The 20,490-nt window shown below is 42.5% G+C and overlaps 1 protein-coding gene across 1 annotated transcript in view; it reads right to left on the bottom strand.

Moving 5' to 3' along the window:
- LOC123838968 (aldehyde oxidase 2-like) overlaps window positions 1-20,490 on the bottom strand; it is an 87,091-nt gene that overhangs the window by 26,916 nt on the left and 39,685 nt on the right. Inside the window, 9 exon segments of the mRNA XM_045868274.3 lie at window positions 1,640-1,714; window positions 3,842-3,970; window positions 5,824-5,919; window positions 10,284-10,511; window positions 12,771-12,962; window positions 13,153-13,239; window positions 16,418-16,505; window positions 18,803-18,936; window positions 19,837-19,961. Of these exon segments, the coding sequence (XP_045724230.1) occupies window positions 1,640-1,714; window positions 3,842-3,970; window positions 5,824-5,919; window positions 10,284-10,511; window positions 12,771-12,962; window positions 13,153-13,239; window positions 16,418-16,505; window positions 18,803-18,936; window positions 19,837-19,961 (1,154 nt within the window).

The following is a 20,490-nucleotide window of genomic DNA, read 5'->3' as shown; positions in this document are numbered from 1 at the left end:
AACCGATTTTATCAGCATTCCCAAAGGGCCCCCCTAGACTGTGCCTACTGGGGAAGTGATGGTATTTCAGGGATGGTAAAAAAGGGCACGTAATTCAGTGCATTAATGTACAATGGAAGATGTACCGGGCTAGAGGGCTGATTTGCTCTCTTCTCGGGTAACTGAACTCAGAAATTTAGAGCTCATTAAGTACAGGGCACTGGGCTGGGCTGTTACCTTCCTCCTTCCTTCCTTCCTTCATAAAAAAATTGCTTTAGTGTTTTCTTTCTCTGTGCATGTGTGTGTTTAGTTTGGTGATTTGTTTCACTAGATCATAAAACTGATGTCATACACTTCCTGAACTCGACAACCAGTTCTCCTCTTTGTGCTTCATTCAGTGAACATGAATTGACTGAGGGCCTCCCACTGACAGAAACTGCACAAATGAGGATTGGTGATTATCCTACGCATCTCTTCCTGCCCAGAGAGGAGCTTCAAAACAGAAAGGTTTTATGGTAAAGGAAGGGAGATTTGTAAAACTGAGTTGGAAGTTGTTTCTAATGATGCTATTTTTTTACTACTCAACAATGAATAGTAAATGATGATCAGATGTTCTAAGTCATATTAAAAAAATTTTTTTTTACCCAATAAGGGTATTTTTATTATTTAGTATTTCTCTGGACATAGTTCAAAGGCTTACATAAAATCATATAATTTTAGGCTTAGAAGGGACCTCATTGATCACATAATAAAAACCTGTTTTACAAATAAGGGACCTAAGGCCCAGAGCAATTGGGTTACCTTATATTTTCTCAGCTAAGCCCAGACATTATTGTAATTTTTACCTGAAGTATCCAGTGGCCGAAAGACTGATTCTTTGTTCAAAAGCAGCTTCTATCTGCAGAATGGGCATATTTACTCAGAAGAAAATAGATACATTATCTGAGAGGTGAAAATGAAAATATTCCCTATATCAAAATTGACATCTGATAATTGTTGCTGGTGCTTTGTTACCAATAATGGAACTCATTTTAATATTTTTTTCCTCAGCTGGTACACTAACAATTTCCTTCTGATTGGGTTGAGATGTCTGAATTAAACAAATAAAATAGATTCCTGCTGTACATCCATGATGTGGGGGCTGAGTTCACAAGGTATTTTGGGGGCTTCGTTTCTCAGTGTTAGAACTCGAGATAAGTGTGTGTGTGAGAGATAACTGTTCTAATGAGATAAGATAAAGGATGCTGTAAAGTTGGATTAGATGAGTCATTTCCTTTGAGACATGTTTAATAGCAGTTAGGCCTTTTGGTTTTCCTCCTCCCCATTTAAAACAACAATTTTTTTTTTTTTCTTATGGCTTAGGAAGACTAAGTCTCTTCCTCTTCTTATTTAAACGGAATGGGTAAGGCCTTCTAGGTGTTCTTCATACGTTTCCATTCCTCCTCTCAGTGATGCTGTTCCCTGGGCACTCTCTCACATACATGTACCTGGTATACAGCATGGAGAAGCTGTCTCAGCCTTTCATGATCCTGCCCTTTTGTAGAAGTCCGTTCTTAGAAAAGCTGTCTGTGTGTGGTGGGGCTGTATGCTGCTGTGATGCTCTCGGCCCTGCTTTGGAGTGTTTTCTCATTTGTCATCACAAACAGAGAGGAACACTTACCCAGTCTTCCCACGTACCTTCTGGATTTTTCTTAATGATGGGCTCAAGGCATTTCAGAAGGATCTGACAAGCGTTCTTGAAGGGGTAAAGAAATGAAGCCTCATTAGAGAAGAGCCCGGTGGTTGGGATTTGTGTGGAAGAATAGTAATTGATAATTGGTTAGGTTGGTGAATGTTTCTGGAGTGCTTGATACTGATACATTGGGAACACAGAGACAATAACAACACAGTCCCTGACCTTGAGAGTATCAGTTACTGCAGGGGTTTTTTGTTTTGTTTTGTTTTGTTTGTTTTTTGTTTTTTAAACCTCCCTGGTTCATTTCCTATGAAAAGACGGGCTCAGCTGAATTTCTACTTTCAGGTCTCCTTTCTATTTGTGCTCTTAATTCCTTCTCTTTTTCTACATTTTTAACTTACACCTTCTTTTGTATTTTCCAGCCATTAAAATCAAAGGAACAAAACATCTTATTTTCATTCTAATTTGTGCTTTCCAGTCTGCAACAATAACATGCCAATATTCCTGTAGGTCTGAAATATTATTCAAGTCTCTGTCCATCCTTCCATCTGTTTATCCATCCACCATCAAACTACTGTAACGAAGGCCTTGGTTTTGGGTGTGAAGTGAGAAGATAACTAAATTTGTCTTTATAATAATCTAGATCCGCAAGGTTTCCGATCCTTAACACAGAAACATAAAGCTCTAGAAGATGGGTTAATGCTTAGTTTGCGTTGACAACCCCCATACGCACTGAGCTATTCCTATCTTATGTTTGATCCTGCCCAAAACTGGGTCTCAAGAATTTGAAGTTTCCTACACATTTGTTCTGAGTGAAAAAGCCCCTGACAAGTGTCTCTGTGAAGATCAGATGGATTTGAAAGTGGTTCCTTTTGGTAGCATAAGTGCAGTGTTCTGAGAATATGCCTCTCCACAACATCCCAATGGAAAAGGTGGACAGGGGCGCCTGGGTGGCTCAGTCGTTAAGCGTCTGCCTTCGGCTCAGGTCGTGATCCCAGGGTCCTGGGATCGAGCCCCACATCGGGCTCCCTGCACCGCGGGGAAGCCTGCTTCTCCCTCTCCCACTCCCCCTGCTTGTGTTCCCTCTCTCGCTATGTCTCTCTCTGTCAAAGAAAGAAATAAAATCTTAAAAAAAAAAAAAAGGAAAAGGTGGACAGTTTATAACAGAAACATGACATCACTTCAAAAGTACATGCGATCAGGGGCGCCTTGGTGGCTCAGTTATTAAGCGTCTGCCTTCGGCTCAGGTCATGGCCCCAGGGTCCTGGGATCGAGCCCCGCATCGGGCTCCCTGCTCAGCAGGAAACCTGCTTCTCCCTCTCCCACTCCCCCTGCTTGTGTTCCCTCTCTGGCTGTCTCTCTCTGTCAAAGAAATAAATAAAATCTTAAAAAAAAAAAAAAAGTACATGCGATCAGATCTGTGAATTAAGGAATATGGGAGTCATAGTCTATTCTGAAAAAGTGAAAATTTAGCAGTTTTTAAAAATATCAGAAAATAAATACAAAGGATAGGTATGAGCGCTGTGGTTGAATTGCACTGATGGAAACACTTTAATTGAACCAGATCCACTGAGCTGGTGTTCTGCCTGCAAGAACTTGTTTGTGTCAGAGACTTGCCCAGCCCTGCATTACTCGGTACCCAGATTTCTTCTTTGTTTCTCCCCGCGACAGAGACTGTTTATTCACCAAACTCCATTCTCCCCTTGTTCCATAGTAGCTGGGCCTATGGTGTACTCCTCCACATTTCCCCAACCTCCCTTGCACTTAGACATGGCCCGAGACTTGTTCTGCTGGTGGATGATTAGGGGAAGTGACTTGCATCACTTCCAGGTCTGACCTCCATGCTTTTTCCCTGAAGATGATGCTCAGGGCAGGCTTGAAAGCCACATGTTAAAGGTGGAGGAATTGCCATTAATCTCAGGGTACTCCAATGATGAAAGCTCCCTCTGGACCGTTACGTGTGCAAGGAAGGGACTTTTGTCGTGTTTGAGGCACTGTATACTATGTGTCTGTGTGTCACCTCAGTTTAGCCTACTCAAACTAGTCCACTCTCCTGACATTTTGGTTATCCCGAGACTATGTTTACTGCCACAGATGACTTCTCTGAAGCCAACTGCTGTGTCTGTATCCAGCTAAGCAAACCAGCAATATGGAAAAAGTTCGGAAGGGAAAGACAGGGGACAGCACCTGCATGGCTCTGCCATTGACATCTGAACCAATGGAAGTGGCGGTAGCCATGGTGTTGGGCACCGTGGCCATACTTTTTTCACAGATGTGCATAGAAGACATGGGTATTTTTAATTCACGGCTGGCCACCTATGTGAAAAATAAATATTTTCAAGTCCGGCAAAGTTTTCTAGGAAGAGTTGAGTCATTTTTTTTTTTAATTAAAAAACACTACCATTTTTATTACATCCATGAAATCCTTGAAAGCCTAAAATAATGTGTCTTAAAAAAATGAAAACCACTTCTTAGTAGAGCCTCACGCTGATTTTTAAAGTGTTTTCTTGGTAGGATTCCAAAATGGTTCTTCCATTCAAACTTAGTGTGTTTAGGCTGTGAAGGATTTCCTTTGTTTCTGAGTTTTATTTGGTGGCATTGGCAGGAAGAGAGAGATCAGACTGACTGGTTCAAAGGTTGGTCTTAAATCTGTTGGCATGAGCATCCGATGAATTTCAAATGACCCTGAGGGCCTATCTTCTCTCTTGCCCTCATCCCACCTTATCTTTCGATTCTCCCCCTTGTCTTCTATTTGTTCCCTCCTGTTTATACTCCTCTAGTATTTGCTGTTCACTGTTTTCTTTTCTGTTCTTTTTCTTCCAGTCTCTCTAGCAGACACGTGGAAAGAAAGATATTTAATCACAAAGAATAAAAAAGAGAGAAAGAAAGGGAGGGAAGGAAGGAAGGAAGAGAAAAAGCATTATTTTGGTTTCTTTTGTCTTTTAGTTTTGGCAAGAACACTTTCTCCAGACGTCTACGGTTATGGACTTGTTCCCAAGTGCTAATCTAGAGAGTAATGCTGTTGTAAGATTAAGTTTCCCCAGCAAGAGGCAAAATGAAAAAAAAAAAAAAAAGGACAATTTTATTGGTTCTTGGTGATGAAGAGCCAAAGGGAATGTATTGGGTCCCCTACATGGGAAGGACAAGTGGAGACTGTGTCACATATATATGCATCTAAGTCTTTCTGGTATTATCAGCGACCTCTCGCTGCCTCTCACGTTTGCTTTTCTTCCCACGATGGCTATGTTATTTCCAAGAACAGGCATGCTTCCTCGATGGCACAGGAAAATTGCCTCTGACATCCCCTGACTTAGAGCAGAGGAGCTCAGCAACCACAAGGGCATGCTAGTTCTTCTCTGTCAGCATCTACGCATCAGTCCCAGGAAAGGATCTTGGTCCTGTGCCTTCCCCCTGGACCCATCCCTGCAGCCAGTGGGCTCAGGAGCCATGACCAGCTAGGCCTGACACCTGTGCCTCTATCTGTGGCAGGAGTTGGGGAAAGGAGGGAAATGGGGCTAAAAGGTACCAGAATTGTGAGGAGTCCTTTAGGACTCTATGGAATGTAGGGGGTGTATTCCAAAGGAGCTAAGGGGCTGGATAGTCCAAAGCTGTGGATGTGTACTATAATAATCTAATAAATTTGTCATAGTGAAATTTATTCAATTTAAAGGATTCTTCTTTTTTTTTCCTCTTGAGATATCTTCCTACTTCATGCATATGTATGTGTGTGTGTTAAAATATACTTTAAAAATTATAGCATAATAACAGTTGATGACTTACTTGTCCTTACTTGTCCAAAATGTATATTAGCAACCTAATGTTGTTGTCCAAACTTTAGAAATCATGCATACTGGTCTCAAAATAGAAAAGCTGAGAAACTCCTACTCTAGGTAAAGTCTGTGTGGGGCACCTACCACAGTGCTCCAGGGGCTCATTAGTGGTGTTTTCACTAACAACCACCTCCACCCATAAAGCCTGGCCATGCTCTAGGACTATTTGTACATACGTGGGGTTTCTGCTACCTCAGACATTCCATTTGATACGGAAGAAGTTTTTCAATCAAATAGTCAAGATCTTAGGGTTTGATCATCTCCCCTAAAATTAGTGCCAAATGTCAGGCATGTCAACAATGTATAGAGAGATCAACGACTTAATTTTATGTAGCTTACCTGCAGCATTTTGGTGTGAATACCTTGTCCCAGTTCGTTGCCTCCATGTGTGACCAGTACAGAGCCATCTGTGTAGATATGAACGAGAGCAGCTGCCTAGTAAAACAACCCAGAAGGCACCACTCAGTGCAAGTTTAGTGAGATTGAATATAAACAAATGAGGTAGTGAGACCCCCTTCAGAGGGTCAGAGAAGCAAGCTTTCCTGGTGGGATTCTGACGTTTAGTTCTGTTCTGTGCAGAAGTCACCTGTAAAGAACATTCCTTTTAGGAATCTGGTTTTATTTATTTATTTATATTTTTTATTTAAAAAATTTTTAAAGATTTTATTTTTTTATTTGAGAGAGAGAGAGCGCATACATGAGCAAGCGTGAGTGGGGGAGGGAAGGGAGAGGGAAAGAATCTCAAGCAGACCCCACACTGAGCGCGGAGACCGACATGGGGTTCGATCTCCCAATATGGGGCTCAATCTCACGACCCTGAGATCAGAACATGAGCTGAAACCAAGAGTTGGATGCTTAACTGACTGAGCCACCTAGGTGTCCCAGGAACCTGGTTTTAATAGGCGCCCCTTTGGATACTCAGGAGTTATGAGTATTGGTTCCAACTATTTGAAAGTTACCCCCCTTCTTAAAGTCTCTGGCTGACTGTTCAGCTAACTAATTAAACATTTGTTAAGTACTTGACACATGTTATGTTCCAATCTGCGCTCAGCTCTGGATATACACAGATGAACAAGATGTGGTTCTTCCTCAACATTTAGTAGCTCCCACTGTAATGGGGGGACAGGGTAGAGAGCAAGTCATAATGCAGAATGATTTGTGAGGCAATGGGCATGATATAAGGGGCCCTAGGGACCTGGGAGGACAGATCGAACTGCTTTTGAGAAGCTTGGGGAGGGGTTCCCCAAAGAGACAACTGAATGGAATCATAAAAGGGAAGAAGGGCTCACCACTGGGCAAGGTGGGCCCAAATCCCCCATTGTCTGTATGGGAAAGCCTAGCTCCTTTTTACAATATGAGGTCTTTTAGGATTTGGTCTAGTGTACTTTTCCAGTTCCATCGCTGTCTTTTCCTGCTTTGCCTTACTGCTGCTCCTTCCTGACCTGTGCTCACGCTTATGCTGTTCTCCCTTCCTGGCCTGGTCCCCAGCCGTCAGACCCACACCTATGATCTCCGTTCTGGGAAAGCTTCCCAAACACTTCTCATTCCCATCTGGGAAGGGTCAGTTACCTGCTTCTCTGCACTTCCTCTTACAGGGGTGAACTGGGCTGATTAGTGTCCCCTGCAAATTCCTGTCCACCTGGAACCTCAGAATGCAACCTTCTTTGGAAATAGAGTTTTTGTAGATAAAATTGTTAAGAGGAGGTCATAGTGGATTAGGGTGGGCTCTAAATTCAGTGACTGGTGTTCTTATATGAGACTGTGTGAAGACACACAACAAAGAAGGCCACGTGAAGATGGAGGCAGAGATTGGAGTGACATGGCCACAAGCCAAGGAATACTAGGAGACACCAGAAACTGGAAGAGACAAGGAAGTGTTCTCCTCTGGGGGCTTCTGAGGAGCATTACCCTGCTGACACCTTGATTTTGAACTCCAAGCCTCCAGAACCGGGAGAGCATAAATTTGTTGTAAGCCACCCAGTTTGTGGTACTTTCTTATGGCAGCCACAGGAAATGAATACAGGGAGTGACCAGCTCTTCTGTGAGAGTCTCAGGGAGGAAGGGCACTTGGTCTCGTTCAGTTTTGTGTCCTGTAGAGAACTTAGAGCAAGTCTGAATCACAGAAACACTAAATAAATGTTGAATTGGACAAATGGAAATGTGTTATTTTTCATTTCAGGAGGAGGAGGGAAAAAGGGGGAGGAATTAGGATTTCAGTCTATTCTGTCTCAGAATGGCTTAGAGGAGCTTTGGGGCACCCAGGCTTATAGATGTTAATAATAGTATTTATCATCGTGGGCCTTTTGACTCCCTCTGACAGTGCTCCCCATGCCTAGTTTGGAGAGTAGGTGTTCCAGCTTTGTGAGTCATCAGCTGCCCCGAAATAACACATTTCAACTCTTAGCCTGGTGATTCTTGGATGCATCAATTTGGAACTCTGTGAAGAAGCTGGAGGCCTTTCAAATAGAGCTTTAAAGTCGTTGCTTGATTTAAGGATGTGTGTGTGTGTGTGTGTGTGTGTGTGTGTGTGTGTGTGGCGAGGTAAGGAAGTTGGCTCATATGGATGATGGCAGAGAGTAGACTGTGGTTTATGTGAGGGGCAGCCATCCAGGTGAGGGGAAGTGTTGTATAATAAAAAAATAAATATATGTTCTTTGTCCCTGATTTTTGGCACAGAGGTCCAAAAATCCTGGGAATTTACCGTCTTTTGTCTGCTATTCAGATCATTCTTGGGAGAAGCCTAGACAGCTTCTAGGGGGTGGGAATTGTTGCCAGAAAAACCAAACACAAGGTTAGAGGGTTCCAGCTTTCAGCCCCACCCTCTGAACTTCAGGGAGGGGAGAGGGACTAGAGATTGAGTTCAGTCACCAATGGCCAATGATTTAATCAACTGTGACTATGTAATGAAACTTTCATAAAACCCACGAACAACTGGGTTCTGGGAGCTTCTGGGTTGGTGACCACAGCCACAAGCTGGAGGGGAAGGGCATGAAAGCCCCATTTGCCTCTCACAGAGCTTGCCCCATGCATGTCTACCATGTGGCTATTCTTGGGTGGTATCCTTTATAACAAACTGGTCATAATAGTAAGTAGAGTGCTTTCCTGAGTTCTGCGAGTTGCTCTAGCAAATATCAAACCTAAGTGAGGTGGGTAGTGGAAACCCCTGAATTTGTAGTTGCTTGGACAGAAGTGTGAATAGCTTGGGCACCCTACTTTTGCTGGTATCGGAAATGGAGGCAGTCTTGTGGGACTTAGCCCTTGATCTGTGTGGTCTGTGCTAACTCTGGGTAGTTAGCGTCAGAATTGAATTGAACTCTGTTGCACAACTCAGTTGGTGTTGGAGGATTGGTGCAGAAAAAAACACAACATTTGGTGTCAGAGAAAAAAACCCACACAGGCAGATATCTAGAATAACTTATGCTCCAGCTGTTGAATTAGTCCAGGCCCGTAGGTGTAACGGTCAACCTGCCTGCACCTCTGTGCAGAACAGGCATGCTGGACCTGAACAGGAGTGTGACTCAGGAGACCGGGGAGTCTCATCCTACCTGCTGGAGGAGCCACAGCCCTGCGAGGTGTGTCTGAGATCTCCTGGGGAAGGGGTGTGGGCTGCCTTGGATAACTACACAGTGCTCCGGTAACCCTGCCAAGTGCTTTACATTTATTAGCTTGTTGAGTCCTCATCAATCCTAAGAGAAAGGATTATTATTCTCATTTTATAATTGAGGAAGCTGAGACTCAGAGAGGTTAAATAACTTGCTCAATATTACACAGCTAGTAAGTGGCAGGGCCAAGGATTTCTTAGGTCCACCTGACTCCAGTTGCTTAGGGTTTGGGGGCAACTGCTTTACTCCCTAAGAAGGATTTCCTTGGACAGGGCAGCTTCTGTGGTGTGAGCACGCGCATGTGTCTATTGGCTGCTGGTAGTTGGGTGTAAGTGGGAAAATGCTTTCAATGGTATACGCACAGGGAGATCTAATGTATTTTTAGATTTAGATTTAGATCTAATGCACATAAGATTTTTCCAGTTGCGGAGTCTCTGCTTCTGGTGGACAATAATGGGGAGGCAATACCACTTCCCTGTTTTGTAAACAGCTTTCCCATATAGGACCCATTGGGATTGCTGGGAACACTTGTCTGTACCAGTCCTGTGTTATTTAATGGACTCATCTATTTGCACCTTTCCTCCTCCCTTCTGGATGTGGCCTCTGAGTGACTTGCCTCTTCCTTTTGCAATCTACCTGGAAGGATTTTTGGACCATGCACCCCTGTTTCCCCACTAGAATTGACACAGATTCCCGGGAGAGGTGGCTGGAAACAGCCAGCTTGTCAGGACAACATGCAGTGACCTCTCTGCCTAGACTTTGGGGCACTGAGGAGAGCTGAGGGGTCTGGGGCACAGACCAAGAGAGGCCCCACTCCCTGCCCAAGCCGTAACGCCTGGGCTCAGAGAGCTCAGCACCCCAGGCCTTGTGGGCTCTCATTCCCTTTGGCACAGGGATGATTTGGGGTGGGGTGGGGTGGGGTGGGGGTTGTGGTCACTGCTGCGTCCTGGCAGCCATGCTGGTAGCAGGCTTGCTGATGCCATTTTCTGACACCGAGACATTTTTTCTACTGCACTGTGTTGAACGAGCTTGTAGATGGGGATGCTGCTCAGGAGAGTTCTTACATTTCTCCCAGGTGCTGGGGGAGGGAGGGGCTTGGTGCCTGGGAAATGTGACCCTCTCCCAAAGTCAACGTGAGCTGACAGGGCAAGAAGTGCATCTGATGTGAGGGTTATTCACCACGTAGAAAAGCCTTACCTGATGATAGCTTGTTGCAGCAAAACCAACTGAAAACTTCATGGGGATGATTGCCATGCCTTTCTTCTTTCAGTAATTCTTCTTGTTAAACTCTTCCACTTGCATTCTCCTGTTGTGAAAGGAAGACTTGTCCAGACACTCATTCCAACATCTGATCAGGGTCTCAGGGCTGAACGCTTGTTTGTAGATGGTTTTATCAACTATTTTGTACATGTTTTTCTCCCTAATCTGAAATGGGTGAGAAGCTGAGTTGATAGTTTATGGTAAGACAGAAACTGACTGCAAAAGAGAGACTTGAAAAGCTTCCCCATTAAAACACAAACTTGGGTGGGGAGAAGACAGGGTGCTGCTTCTTTCTTTGAACAGCATGTGCTTTTGTAAAAATAATGGGAGTTAGGGGCGCCTGGGTGGCCCAGTCGGTTAAGCATCTGCCTTCAGCTCAGGTCATGATCCCAGAGTCCTGAGATCGAGTCCCATGGCAGCTCCCTGCTCAACGGTGAGCCTGCTTCTCCCTCTGCCTCTGTCCCTCCCCTGCCCTCCCCGATTGTGCTCTCTCTCTCTCAAATAAATAGATAAAATCTTAAAAAAAAAAATAATGGTAGTTATTTCTCATCTCTTCTTCAATGTACCAATCAGGGTTTCTCCCTCCTCAAGTGGAGGGTAGCGGTAGTAACTGGTCCCTGGAGGGCAGCAGGATGGAGAGGCTGAGGGAAGCAGATACTCCTTCTTTCCCACAAGGTTCAGAGGATGAGGAAGAGCTGGTAGATTGTATATAAAAGCAAGGGTTTATTGTCATAACTGAAGATTTGTTCTGATACAGAGGAATAGCATTGCAGCTAGTAACAAATAGCAGATCTACTCTAAGCCTTCTGATTGCCTCTGGAATGTGTGGTCAAATCTTTTTAAAAATGTATTTGAATATGGGGTGTTGTATGTCCTGAAAGCATGCAAGATTTGATAAAGAAGGAGAGCCCACTGAGATGTGCTCAGGAAGTCTTCATTCTCCCCATTTCGCTCTAGTAACATTAAATAATTATCATTATCAGCAGTAACATTGGAATAATACCATCCAGTTTATGGAAACAAATGTTTTAACAAGTGCTAGCTCATTTGATTCTTGCAGGAACCCTGTGTGGTGAGTCATATCATCCTTGTTTCATAGATAAGGAAACTGAACCACAAAGAGGTTGCCTCTCCTTGCTGGAGCCGCTCCATTTGCCTGGATTACCTTCCTATTATCTGTGCCTATTATTCTTCAAGGCCTATCTTAAGTGTCATCTTCTCCAGAAAGTTCTTGCTGACTCTCCTCCCTGCAAGCCAAAGTGATGTCTTTCTCCCTTGTACTCATAGAACACTTTATGTGACTTCTCTAGGATAACTATGTTCTTCCTGGTACCATATGTAGGTGTTCTCCTGTGTGTAGGAAGTACCCTGACAATCACAAACCTGCTGGTCCTCTCTGTTGAACTTGGGGGCCAAGGGGTTCAAAGGGCAATATATTAAGTGTGGCTTCTGGAGCAGAGAGACTATACTGGGGAAACAGGGAAGAGAAGTGTAAAAAGTAGGCTAGGGCCTAATTGAAATGTGTGAAGGCTAGAAAGCTGTTATTAATAATTATCTCAGTTGCCAGTGGCCTGCCTCTCTCTGGCCTAGCATCCTGTCTATACTGTGCACCTTCCAGGATACTGTACAAAATAATATTTTTGGAGGGCATCTTTTGGCAGTATATCTCTCAAAAATTTCCAAGTATACTGGCAATTCCACTTCTATAAATTTATCCTTAAGATATATACAATAGGGCAAAAATACATCTATATTTTGGTCTATCTGTACCAAGATGTTTCTTGCAACATCATTTTAATAGCCCAAAATGGGTAACAACATAAATGTGTATCATAGTGGAGTGGCTAAATAAATTATGGCAAGTCCCTATTACATAATGCTATTCAGTTATGAAAAAGAATGAAGTGGATCATTCTATTGACACAGGAAGATAACCGTGGCCTACTCAAGCAGAAAAAGTATGATACGCTTATCATGGTCCCATTTTGGTAACTAATTCTCTATGTACACACACACACACACACACATAATACATCAATGTTTACATATGTGTGTTTGAATCTAGAGGCCTGGAACAATAAACATAGAATTCTTAACAATGGTTACCCTTGATCAATAGGGATGATGGGATGAAAAAGGGGACGTTCACTTTTTATTTTAATTCCCTCAGTGTGGTTAGAATTTTAAAAGGAGCAATTATTTTTGTACAAATTAGAAAAAAGAAAGAAAGAAACAGAAAGTTGTTTGCATAAGGATGTAGGAAGATAGTGGAAAGTCATTTCTTTCAGGTAGCACTTAATTTACCTCAAATTCTGAGCTGGGGCTAATTTGAGTGGTTCTTCTAGGGTCTTTCCTTGGGTAGCTAGTTTCCTACCTCATCTGATTCTTCACCAACCTTGGTTACGACCTTGATTACAACCTTACCTTTTCTGACAGAAGGCCACATTTGGCTGCCACAGCTGTGATGCAAGATTCTCTTATCAGGGTTCCTTGTGGGAAGCCAAATCCACGAAAGGCTGTATTAGATGGTAGATTTGTTATGCATGCACAGCCCCGGAACCTGAGGTGGCGGATTTTATATGTATTTTCCAGCTTTAATATGAGAAATTCTGTTACCTAAAGTGAAAGCAGATATTAATATATATTGGACAATACTTTGGGTTTTTTTCTGTAAAAGTCAAGTTCAGAGTCTAACTGCTTGTGGAACTTGGGTAAGTACTTGAAGAAAAATGCTCTGTAAAGACTCATCTAGAAATTCTGCTTTCTATTCAGGATTAAAGATGGTGCTGGTTTCTGATGCACATACCAGCTCAGAGTCATCCAGCATTCATCCTCCATTAATGAAGCGCTCAATATCCAGAGCTTTGATTCGCCCGTTGTTCATGAATCCCACCTGTCACCAAATGAAGGACATATTATGATCTGTTTAAAATTTACAAGCCAAGTTTAAGTCACAACCCAGCTCTAGGATTGGGCACGACTGAAGGCAGACTCTGCTCCCATTTGCTTGGTGGTGTACCACTCCTGGCCATCCCCTTTTTTTCATTGCTTGGCTTACAAAGGCCTCCTGACCTGAATTTTGCTGAGCCCTATCCTTTTGAGGCATCATTTTCTGGCTTCACAGTCAGTATGGAATTCCAAAGTCCTTGCTTGCCTCCTGGTGTATAATTGCTACCCTCTTCTTCTTTATTCTTGGAAGAATCTCCTTCACTGTTTTTTTTTTTTAAGATTTTATTTATTTATTTGAAAGAGAGAGAGAGAGAGAGCTTGAGCACGAGTGGGGGGAGGGGCAGAGGGAGAGGGATAAGCAGAGTCTCTGCTGAGCAAGGAGCCCCACGGTGGGCTCATCGCGGGGGCTCGATCCCAGGACCCTGAGATCATGACCTGAGCTGAAGTCAGATGCTTCACCAACTGAGCCACCCAGGTGCCCCAAATCTCCTTCACTTTTTGTTAGTTTTCCTTCTAATTTAGTCTGTAGTTTCTCGCCCTTGTGGAAAAGTCTCTGGAATTCCAGAGTGCATCTCATTACGGGAAAGCCTTGGAAGCTGAAGCTAGGGAAGGGACATGAGCACGGCTGCTCTCATTTTAGGGAGCTGATGAAGTGCTTTGTGATTAAGGATGTAACAAATGTGAGCTACTGTTCTTACTGGGACTCAAATAAGCACCTTGCATTTTTCTGAAGTTGCCACTCCCCTCCCACCCACCTAGACCTGTTGGTCTGCACAGGCCAGATTGAAAATTTCCCACTTCCTGGTGTAGTTCCACCAGAAAAGGATTGGCCCTGGTACCTGTGCCTTTTTGAGGTACAACCGTATGGCTATTATCATCTATGGAGATGTTGGATAACAAAGCAGAGCACTTAGCAAGTGTAGAAAAATCCACAAATTCAGAATTTATGGTAATTTTGACAAATGGTAGGCTGAAGTTTACCTGTGACTTTTCATGAAGAAAAGACTGCTAAGCAAAACAGTATAATAAGTAAGGTAGTAGAATTCTTAAACTGTTTATCAACTTTTCAAGAATTTCAGAAGAACCTATTTACACATAAACACCTATTATGCTAATTTCCAAATAGCTCTGAATAACCCAGCAAAACTTGGTTAGCTAGGTTTGAATGAGGATCTCACTCTCTCTCTATATATACACATACTGACACACATCTCTCTCACACCCACATCTTACTATATTGGAAGTAAAATTATATTTCTTTAAAAATAAAATAAAATTTGGATTTCCTAAAGTCTATTTCCCTCATTTTAATTATATTTTACATTACTATAATCACCAAAATATTTACAGTCTAGAACCTTCTTAATAAAGACTAGTACTAAAACAGTCTCATAATGCAATATAAATAAAGTCTGACTTATAACTCAGGCCAAAACCAAAGAACTCAACAACCACCATAACAAAACACACTGCCATAATCCTAGAATGTGCCTCTACATTATTCTTGGTGCTGGAAGATAATAGTAGTTGTATTCATCTCTGTGCATTTGAAGGCAAATAAAAAATTTAATGGCCAAGTGTGGTCCTTTTCTCCCAAATTATAAAAATTACTAATGCCAATGGAAGAAATAAAATGGTGCCGTGGTATGGCTTTAGTGATCCAGGAAATATAGTACTTTAGTAATCTAAGGCAATGACATCAGGTAGAATATCTAGCTGTGTGTATGCTATAAGCAATTCCCAGATAAAACATCTTTGATATAGAAACATTACATTAGAACTATCCTGGGCGCCTGGGTGGCTCAGTCGTTAAGCGTCTGCCTTTGGCTCAGGTCATGATCCCAGGGTCCTGGGATCGAGCCCCACATCGGGCTCCCTGCTCGGCGGGAAGCCTGCTTCTCCCTCTCCCACTCCCCCTGCTTGTGTTCCTGCTCTCGCGGTCTCTCTGTCAAATAAATAAATAAAATTAAAAAAAAAAAAAAAAAAAGAACTATCCTAAAAACTCAGTCACAAATGTGAAAAGTACCGTTGTTGTCAACTAGATGTTAACAGTATTTATTTATTTTTTTTAAAGATTTTATTTATTTATTTGACAGAGATAGAGGGAGAGCACAAGTAGGCAGAGCGGCAGGCAGAGGGAGAAGCAGGCAGAGGGAGAAGCAGGCTCCCCACTGAGCAGGGAGCCCGTCGCGGGGCTCGATCCCAGGACCCCGGGATCATGACCTGAGCTGAAGGCAGCCGCTTAACTGACTGAGCCACCCAGGCGCCCCTAGATGTTAACAGTATTTTTAATGGTGCTTATGCCATAGTTGTATAAAATGCAATGAGTGTGGTTTGAAAAAACATAAAATTATTTCATTAGTTAGTGGATTCTGCTTTTCCTATTTGCAAAGAACTGTTGTGACACTTTCATAACAACTTAGTGGAAATACTTGTAAAAATGATTTTGTAGTTATAGTGGTAAAATTGTTTCCAAACATTTCAACTGCAAAATATTTTTTTTTAAATATTTTCTTTTTAATATTTTTCTTTTTTTTTCTTCTTTAAGATTTTATTTATTTATTTGAGAGAGTGAGAGAGAGAGAGAAAGAGAGAGAGAGAGTGCACACGTGAACATGAGTGAGGGGGGCAGGGAGGGCGGTTAGAGGGAGGGGCAGGCAGAGGGAGAAGCAGACTCCCAGCCGAGCAGGGAGCCCAATGTGGGGCTGATCCCGGGAGCCCAGGATCATGACCTGAGCCGAAGGCAGATGTTTAACTGACTGAGCCACACTTTTGTGTAGGTGCCGCTACACAAAATATTTTTATAGTCAGGAAGTTTGGGTATAACAAGTTCTTGTAGCTTCTTTCATTTTTTGTCTTTGAGGAACCACCAATGAAAATCTTATTCCTTCAATAATTTTTTATCATTTGAAATTGTGTTATCATTCAATTTCTTCATAATCTATACTAGATTTACTAAAATTTCCTCATAAAATTTATGAGTATTCAAGTACACAGCATTTTCATTTAATATTTTAGGTAAGATTATTGTTTTTAGAATGTAGCAAAACCAAAATAATAAAAAATTATAAAACCACTCAGATAAAATGAGGTATTTTAATAATTTCATCTTTAATACTCACTTTATATTTTCCAAGTAATGGGTGCCTTCCCCCTGTTATTAGCATATCATCTTCATGATCAAGAACAAGACGAATGGGATGACCAGTTCTAAAGAAAACAAATCTTAGATTCTCCACTCTTTCCACCCACCCATCCATCCATTCCCATATTCATCCATCTACTCATCTATCATCCGCCCACCCATTTATTCATCCCTCATTTAACTATCTACCCACCCATCCATCTATCTACCTTTCTACCCATCCATCCTACATCCATTTGCCCACCCATTTATCCAGCCATTCATTTAACCATCCATTCCCTGAGTGCATACAATGAGCTGGCACTGATATGCAACCATACTCTCTGAGCACATACAATGAGCTGGGCACTGATCCGAATTAACATGTGACCAAATTACTACTGTCGCTGTAGCCTATAACTCAATGGTTGGAGATCTAGCTAAAGCGATTAATGTCACATGCCAGTTAACTTGTGTTCTTTTTTTTTTTTTTTTTAAGATTTTATTTATTTATTTGTCAGAGAGAGAGAAACAGCACAAGCAGCAGGGGCAGCAGGCAGAGGGAGAAGCAGGCTCTCCGCTGAGCAGGGACCCCAATGTGGGACTCGATCCCAGGACCCTGGGATCATGACCTGAGCTGAAGGCAGACGCTTAATCGACTGAGCCACCCAGGTGTCCCTAACTTGCGTTCTTATGGCTTCAGATTTGATGTTCACCCAGATCCAGCCATTTTGCATATCCCCACCACTAGTTACAAAAGAGAAAGAGTGCAAATAGATAAATGCAAACTTAACAACACAACTGCAAAAACAAGGCCAAGTACTTGTCCTTAGCCTGCTGGGTTAGCATCTTCATTTCTACCCATGAATGCTACCCTGTTGGCCAAGTTGGGCCTTCAGTATTCGGAGCGTTAGCCTTTCTGTATCTCTAGGGCAGTGGTTCTGGACTCTTCGGAGTGCAAAAGATTCATCTGGTATTTTGGTGAAAATTCAGATTCCTGAGCCTTAGCACTAGGACTCCCATTCAATACATTGGGGAGGGGCCCTAGAAAGAAAGAATCACTTTCTCAGTGATTCTTATGCAGGTATTTTCAGGTACGTGTTGAAAACTATAATTCTGGCATGAGGTTTCCTTTTTTTTTTTTTTTGCTTTTTTGTGTTTGTGTTTTTGTTTTTTTAATGGTGAAGACTACCTGGAGCATCAGTTAAATGTAAGGTTTCTGGGTCCACCCCCTGGTGATTCTGATTTGGTGGGTCTGGGATGGGGAGGCAGGGATTTCTATGAGCCTGGGAGAGTCTTATTATCAACAGCTTGGGAACCCTCCTCTGGGAACTACTAAATGCATGCAGACGTGTGCTAAGGCAGGGTTGTAGCTTAAGGCGCTGGTTCCCACGCTTGGCAGCACAGTGGCACCACTGGGGTAATTTCAAATATAGTGATGCCTGGATCTTTATGGGGCAGCTTAGGCATTGGGATTTAAGTGCTCCCTGGATGATTCAAATGTGCGGTAATGCTTGAATAGTCTTAAAGGCACAACGCCTAGTGGGAGCATGATGAACTGATTATCCCTTGCTGGGTTCTTGGTGGGTGTGAATAGAGAGGTTCATTATGGAAAGAACTAGAGATGGGATTCAGATCTTGTGATTTTCCACCTCTCATTGCAGAACAAGACACACATCTGAGTGCTTTGGGAGCTAGCTCTGAACTACACAGAGTTTGTCAAAGGAAGCAGGACCTTTGAACTTTGTGGGCTGACTGGGGCTCTGACAGTACTTTGTTACTACCAAGAAACAGTCGTAGAAAATGAACAAGGATCTGAAAAGCTAGCAACCGGAATAGCATAAACAGCAAAAGAGCGAGCTTTCTGGTTGAGGTTAGCCCGGGAACTTTCTTTGAGGATGTCATCTATCATTAAACTAACATTGAATAGCCAGCCCTTCCCAGGTGCAGAGAGGCAGAGGGTGGGAGCCTTTCTTTCCTCACTCCACCCTGTCTGCAGCTAGAGTAGGAAGGAAAAGTGGGGGAGGACCCACCCCCTTGGTGTTCCACTTGGGTAGGATACTTGTCCCACCCCTAAATGGGTCACCTTCCTTGAAACTCAAGGACGGGGCAGCCTCAGCCTTGGAACTACTTAACTAATAATATCACTTTTCCTTTTTATAGCAAATTAGCCTATTTGAAGTCCTGTGTACATTCGACTTTTCAAATAACTCTAGGAGGGTGGGTACTCTATCTATGATTATAAAGAAAAAGAGACAGGAGCCTGAATTGCCCAAGGACACTCAGGTGGTTGTGACAGCAGTCCAAGTGACCCTCAGTGACTCACTGATTTACCCTTAGCTCTGTACGTTTTATACCTTCCTATATCCCCTAGTGCACTTACTTGATAGCGCCCACAGCTGCAATAGCTCCAAATACGGCTGGTCTTCCTATTTTCCCACCAAAACCTCCACCCACCCGTTTGACGTGACAGGTGATCCTATTGATGGGGATGTTTAAAGTAAAGGACACTGTTTTCTGTAAAAGTTAGATAATGGAAAAGTTTTCCAAGAAATGGCAAAGAAGCCTTTTGTTTTCTGAAACAACATCATAGCAATATTCATCCATATCTACTATCAGAAAAACAACAACAAAAAAAACTAAGATAGTCTAAATCTGTCTTGCAGAGCTCTATTGAGTTCATAAACATCGTTAATCTTACAGAATAGCCTTTCCAGCAGAAAAATGGTATTTTCCAGAAGGGAAACTGTCTGAGTCCTAGATTCCTGTCAGAAGCTGGAATCATAGCCAAATGCCTAGACCTGAAGTCCCAACAAGGTGAAATCAGCAAACTCAGGACAACTTGCTAAAGAAGATGTTTGCAGCTAAACCCTAGGGCACTTTGCAACTGGGAAATGAAAATGTGCTACAAAGTGATGTGTTCACTCCAAAGGTTATCTGTAATGATTATTTTGGAAAAAAACCACGTACGGGATATTATTTAGTGTTGTTATCCAATCATAGAGCCCATTTAAGCATGCTGCAAATGAATGCTCTCTTTAAATCTCAAGTGACTGTGGCTGTTCTTTTTTTTAAATTTGATTTAATTTATTTTATTTAATTTTAATTCCAGTATAGTTAGCATACATATTATATTAGTTTCAGGTGTACAATATGGTGAGTCAACAATTCTCTACATTACTCAGTGCTCATCATGATAAGTGTACCCTTAATCTCCTTCACCTCGACTGTTCTTTTATTTACTTGACAAGACCAGACAAAATAAAAGTGTTCTGGCATCTTAGCTGTTCCACTGGGGTCTAGTACCTGGACATCAAGTTTCTACAGGTAAAATGGCTGCCAACTGTGAGGCTGTGGGCATCAAAGGCCATGATGGAATTAGGAATTTGGGAAGGTAAAGGCGATCCTGGGCCTTACCTGCACGTGGGCTGGATCCTGTGTTGACACATAAATGTCCAGTTCTTCGTCCTCTGCCTTCGGAATAACAAGCACACTTTGTGTTTCCATGTAAAAATGTTCCTGTCCTCCAACATGGACCTCTCCTGTTAAGTGCAAGATAGGGAAATTCTTGTTAAGTGCAAGATAGGGAAATTCTTGAAAGCGTGTGCTAGTTGGAAACTACTATGTTGAGGAATTCAAAAGCAAGTAAGATGTGGACTGACCAGTCTGGATTTGTTCAGACCAAGGAACTGATGGATCAGGCATTTGTCCTGTGGCAACAGAGGGCAATCTGTTTCTGAGACTACAGTTTTGGATAACAAGTTCAAAGTGTCTGGTTCTATTCCTCTGTCCTTGACTAATCAAAGTGCTAGGGATTTTTCTTCTATATATTCTGTTGCTCCCCACCCCCCACCTCTAAAGGCAACACACACACACACACACACACACACTCTCTCTCTCTCTCTCTCTCACACACACACACATAATCTGAGAGGAAGAGCTATAAGAGAAATTTGTCAAAGTTCTGAGTCTTTAGAGGATACCCTTTCTGAGAGAAAATCACATGTTCTCAGTATCTGCTTTGAAATAGAAATCGTGCAAAGATTCTATTAAATATCCTGAATCACTTAC

The sequence above is a fragment of the Mirounga angustirostris genome, unplaced genomic scaffold (assembly GCF_029215605.1).
Source record: "Mirounga angustirostris isolate CCGP_5_RB_7025 unplaced genomic scaffold, mMirAng1.0.hap1 SCAF_3, whole genome shotgun sequence".
Lineage (NCBI taxonomy): Eukaryota > Metazoa > Chordata > Mammalia > Carnivora > Phocidae > Mirounga > Mirounga angustirostris.
This window is presented reverse-complemented; position numbering and strand designations above follow the sequence as displayed.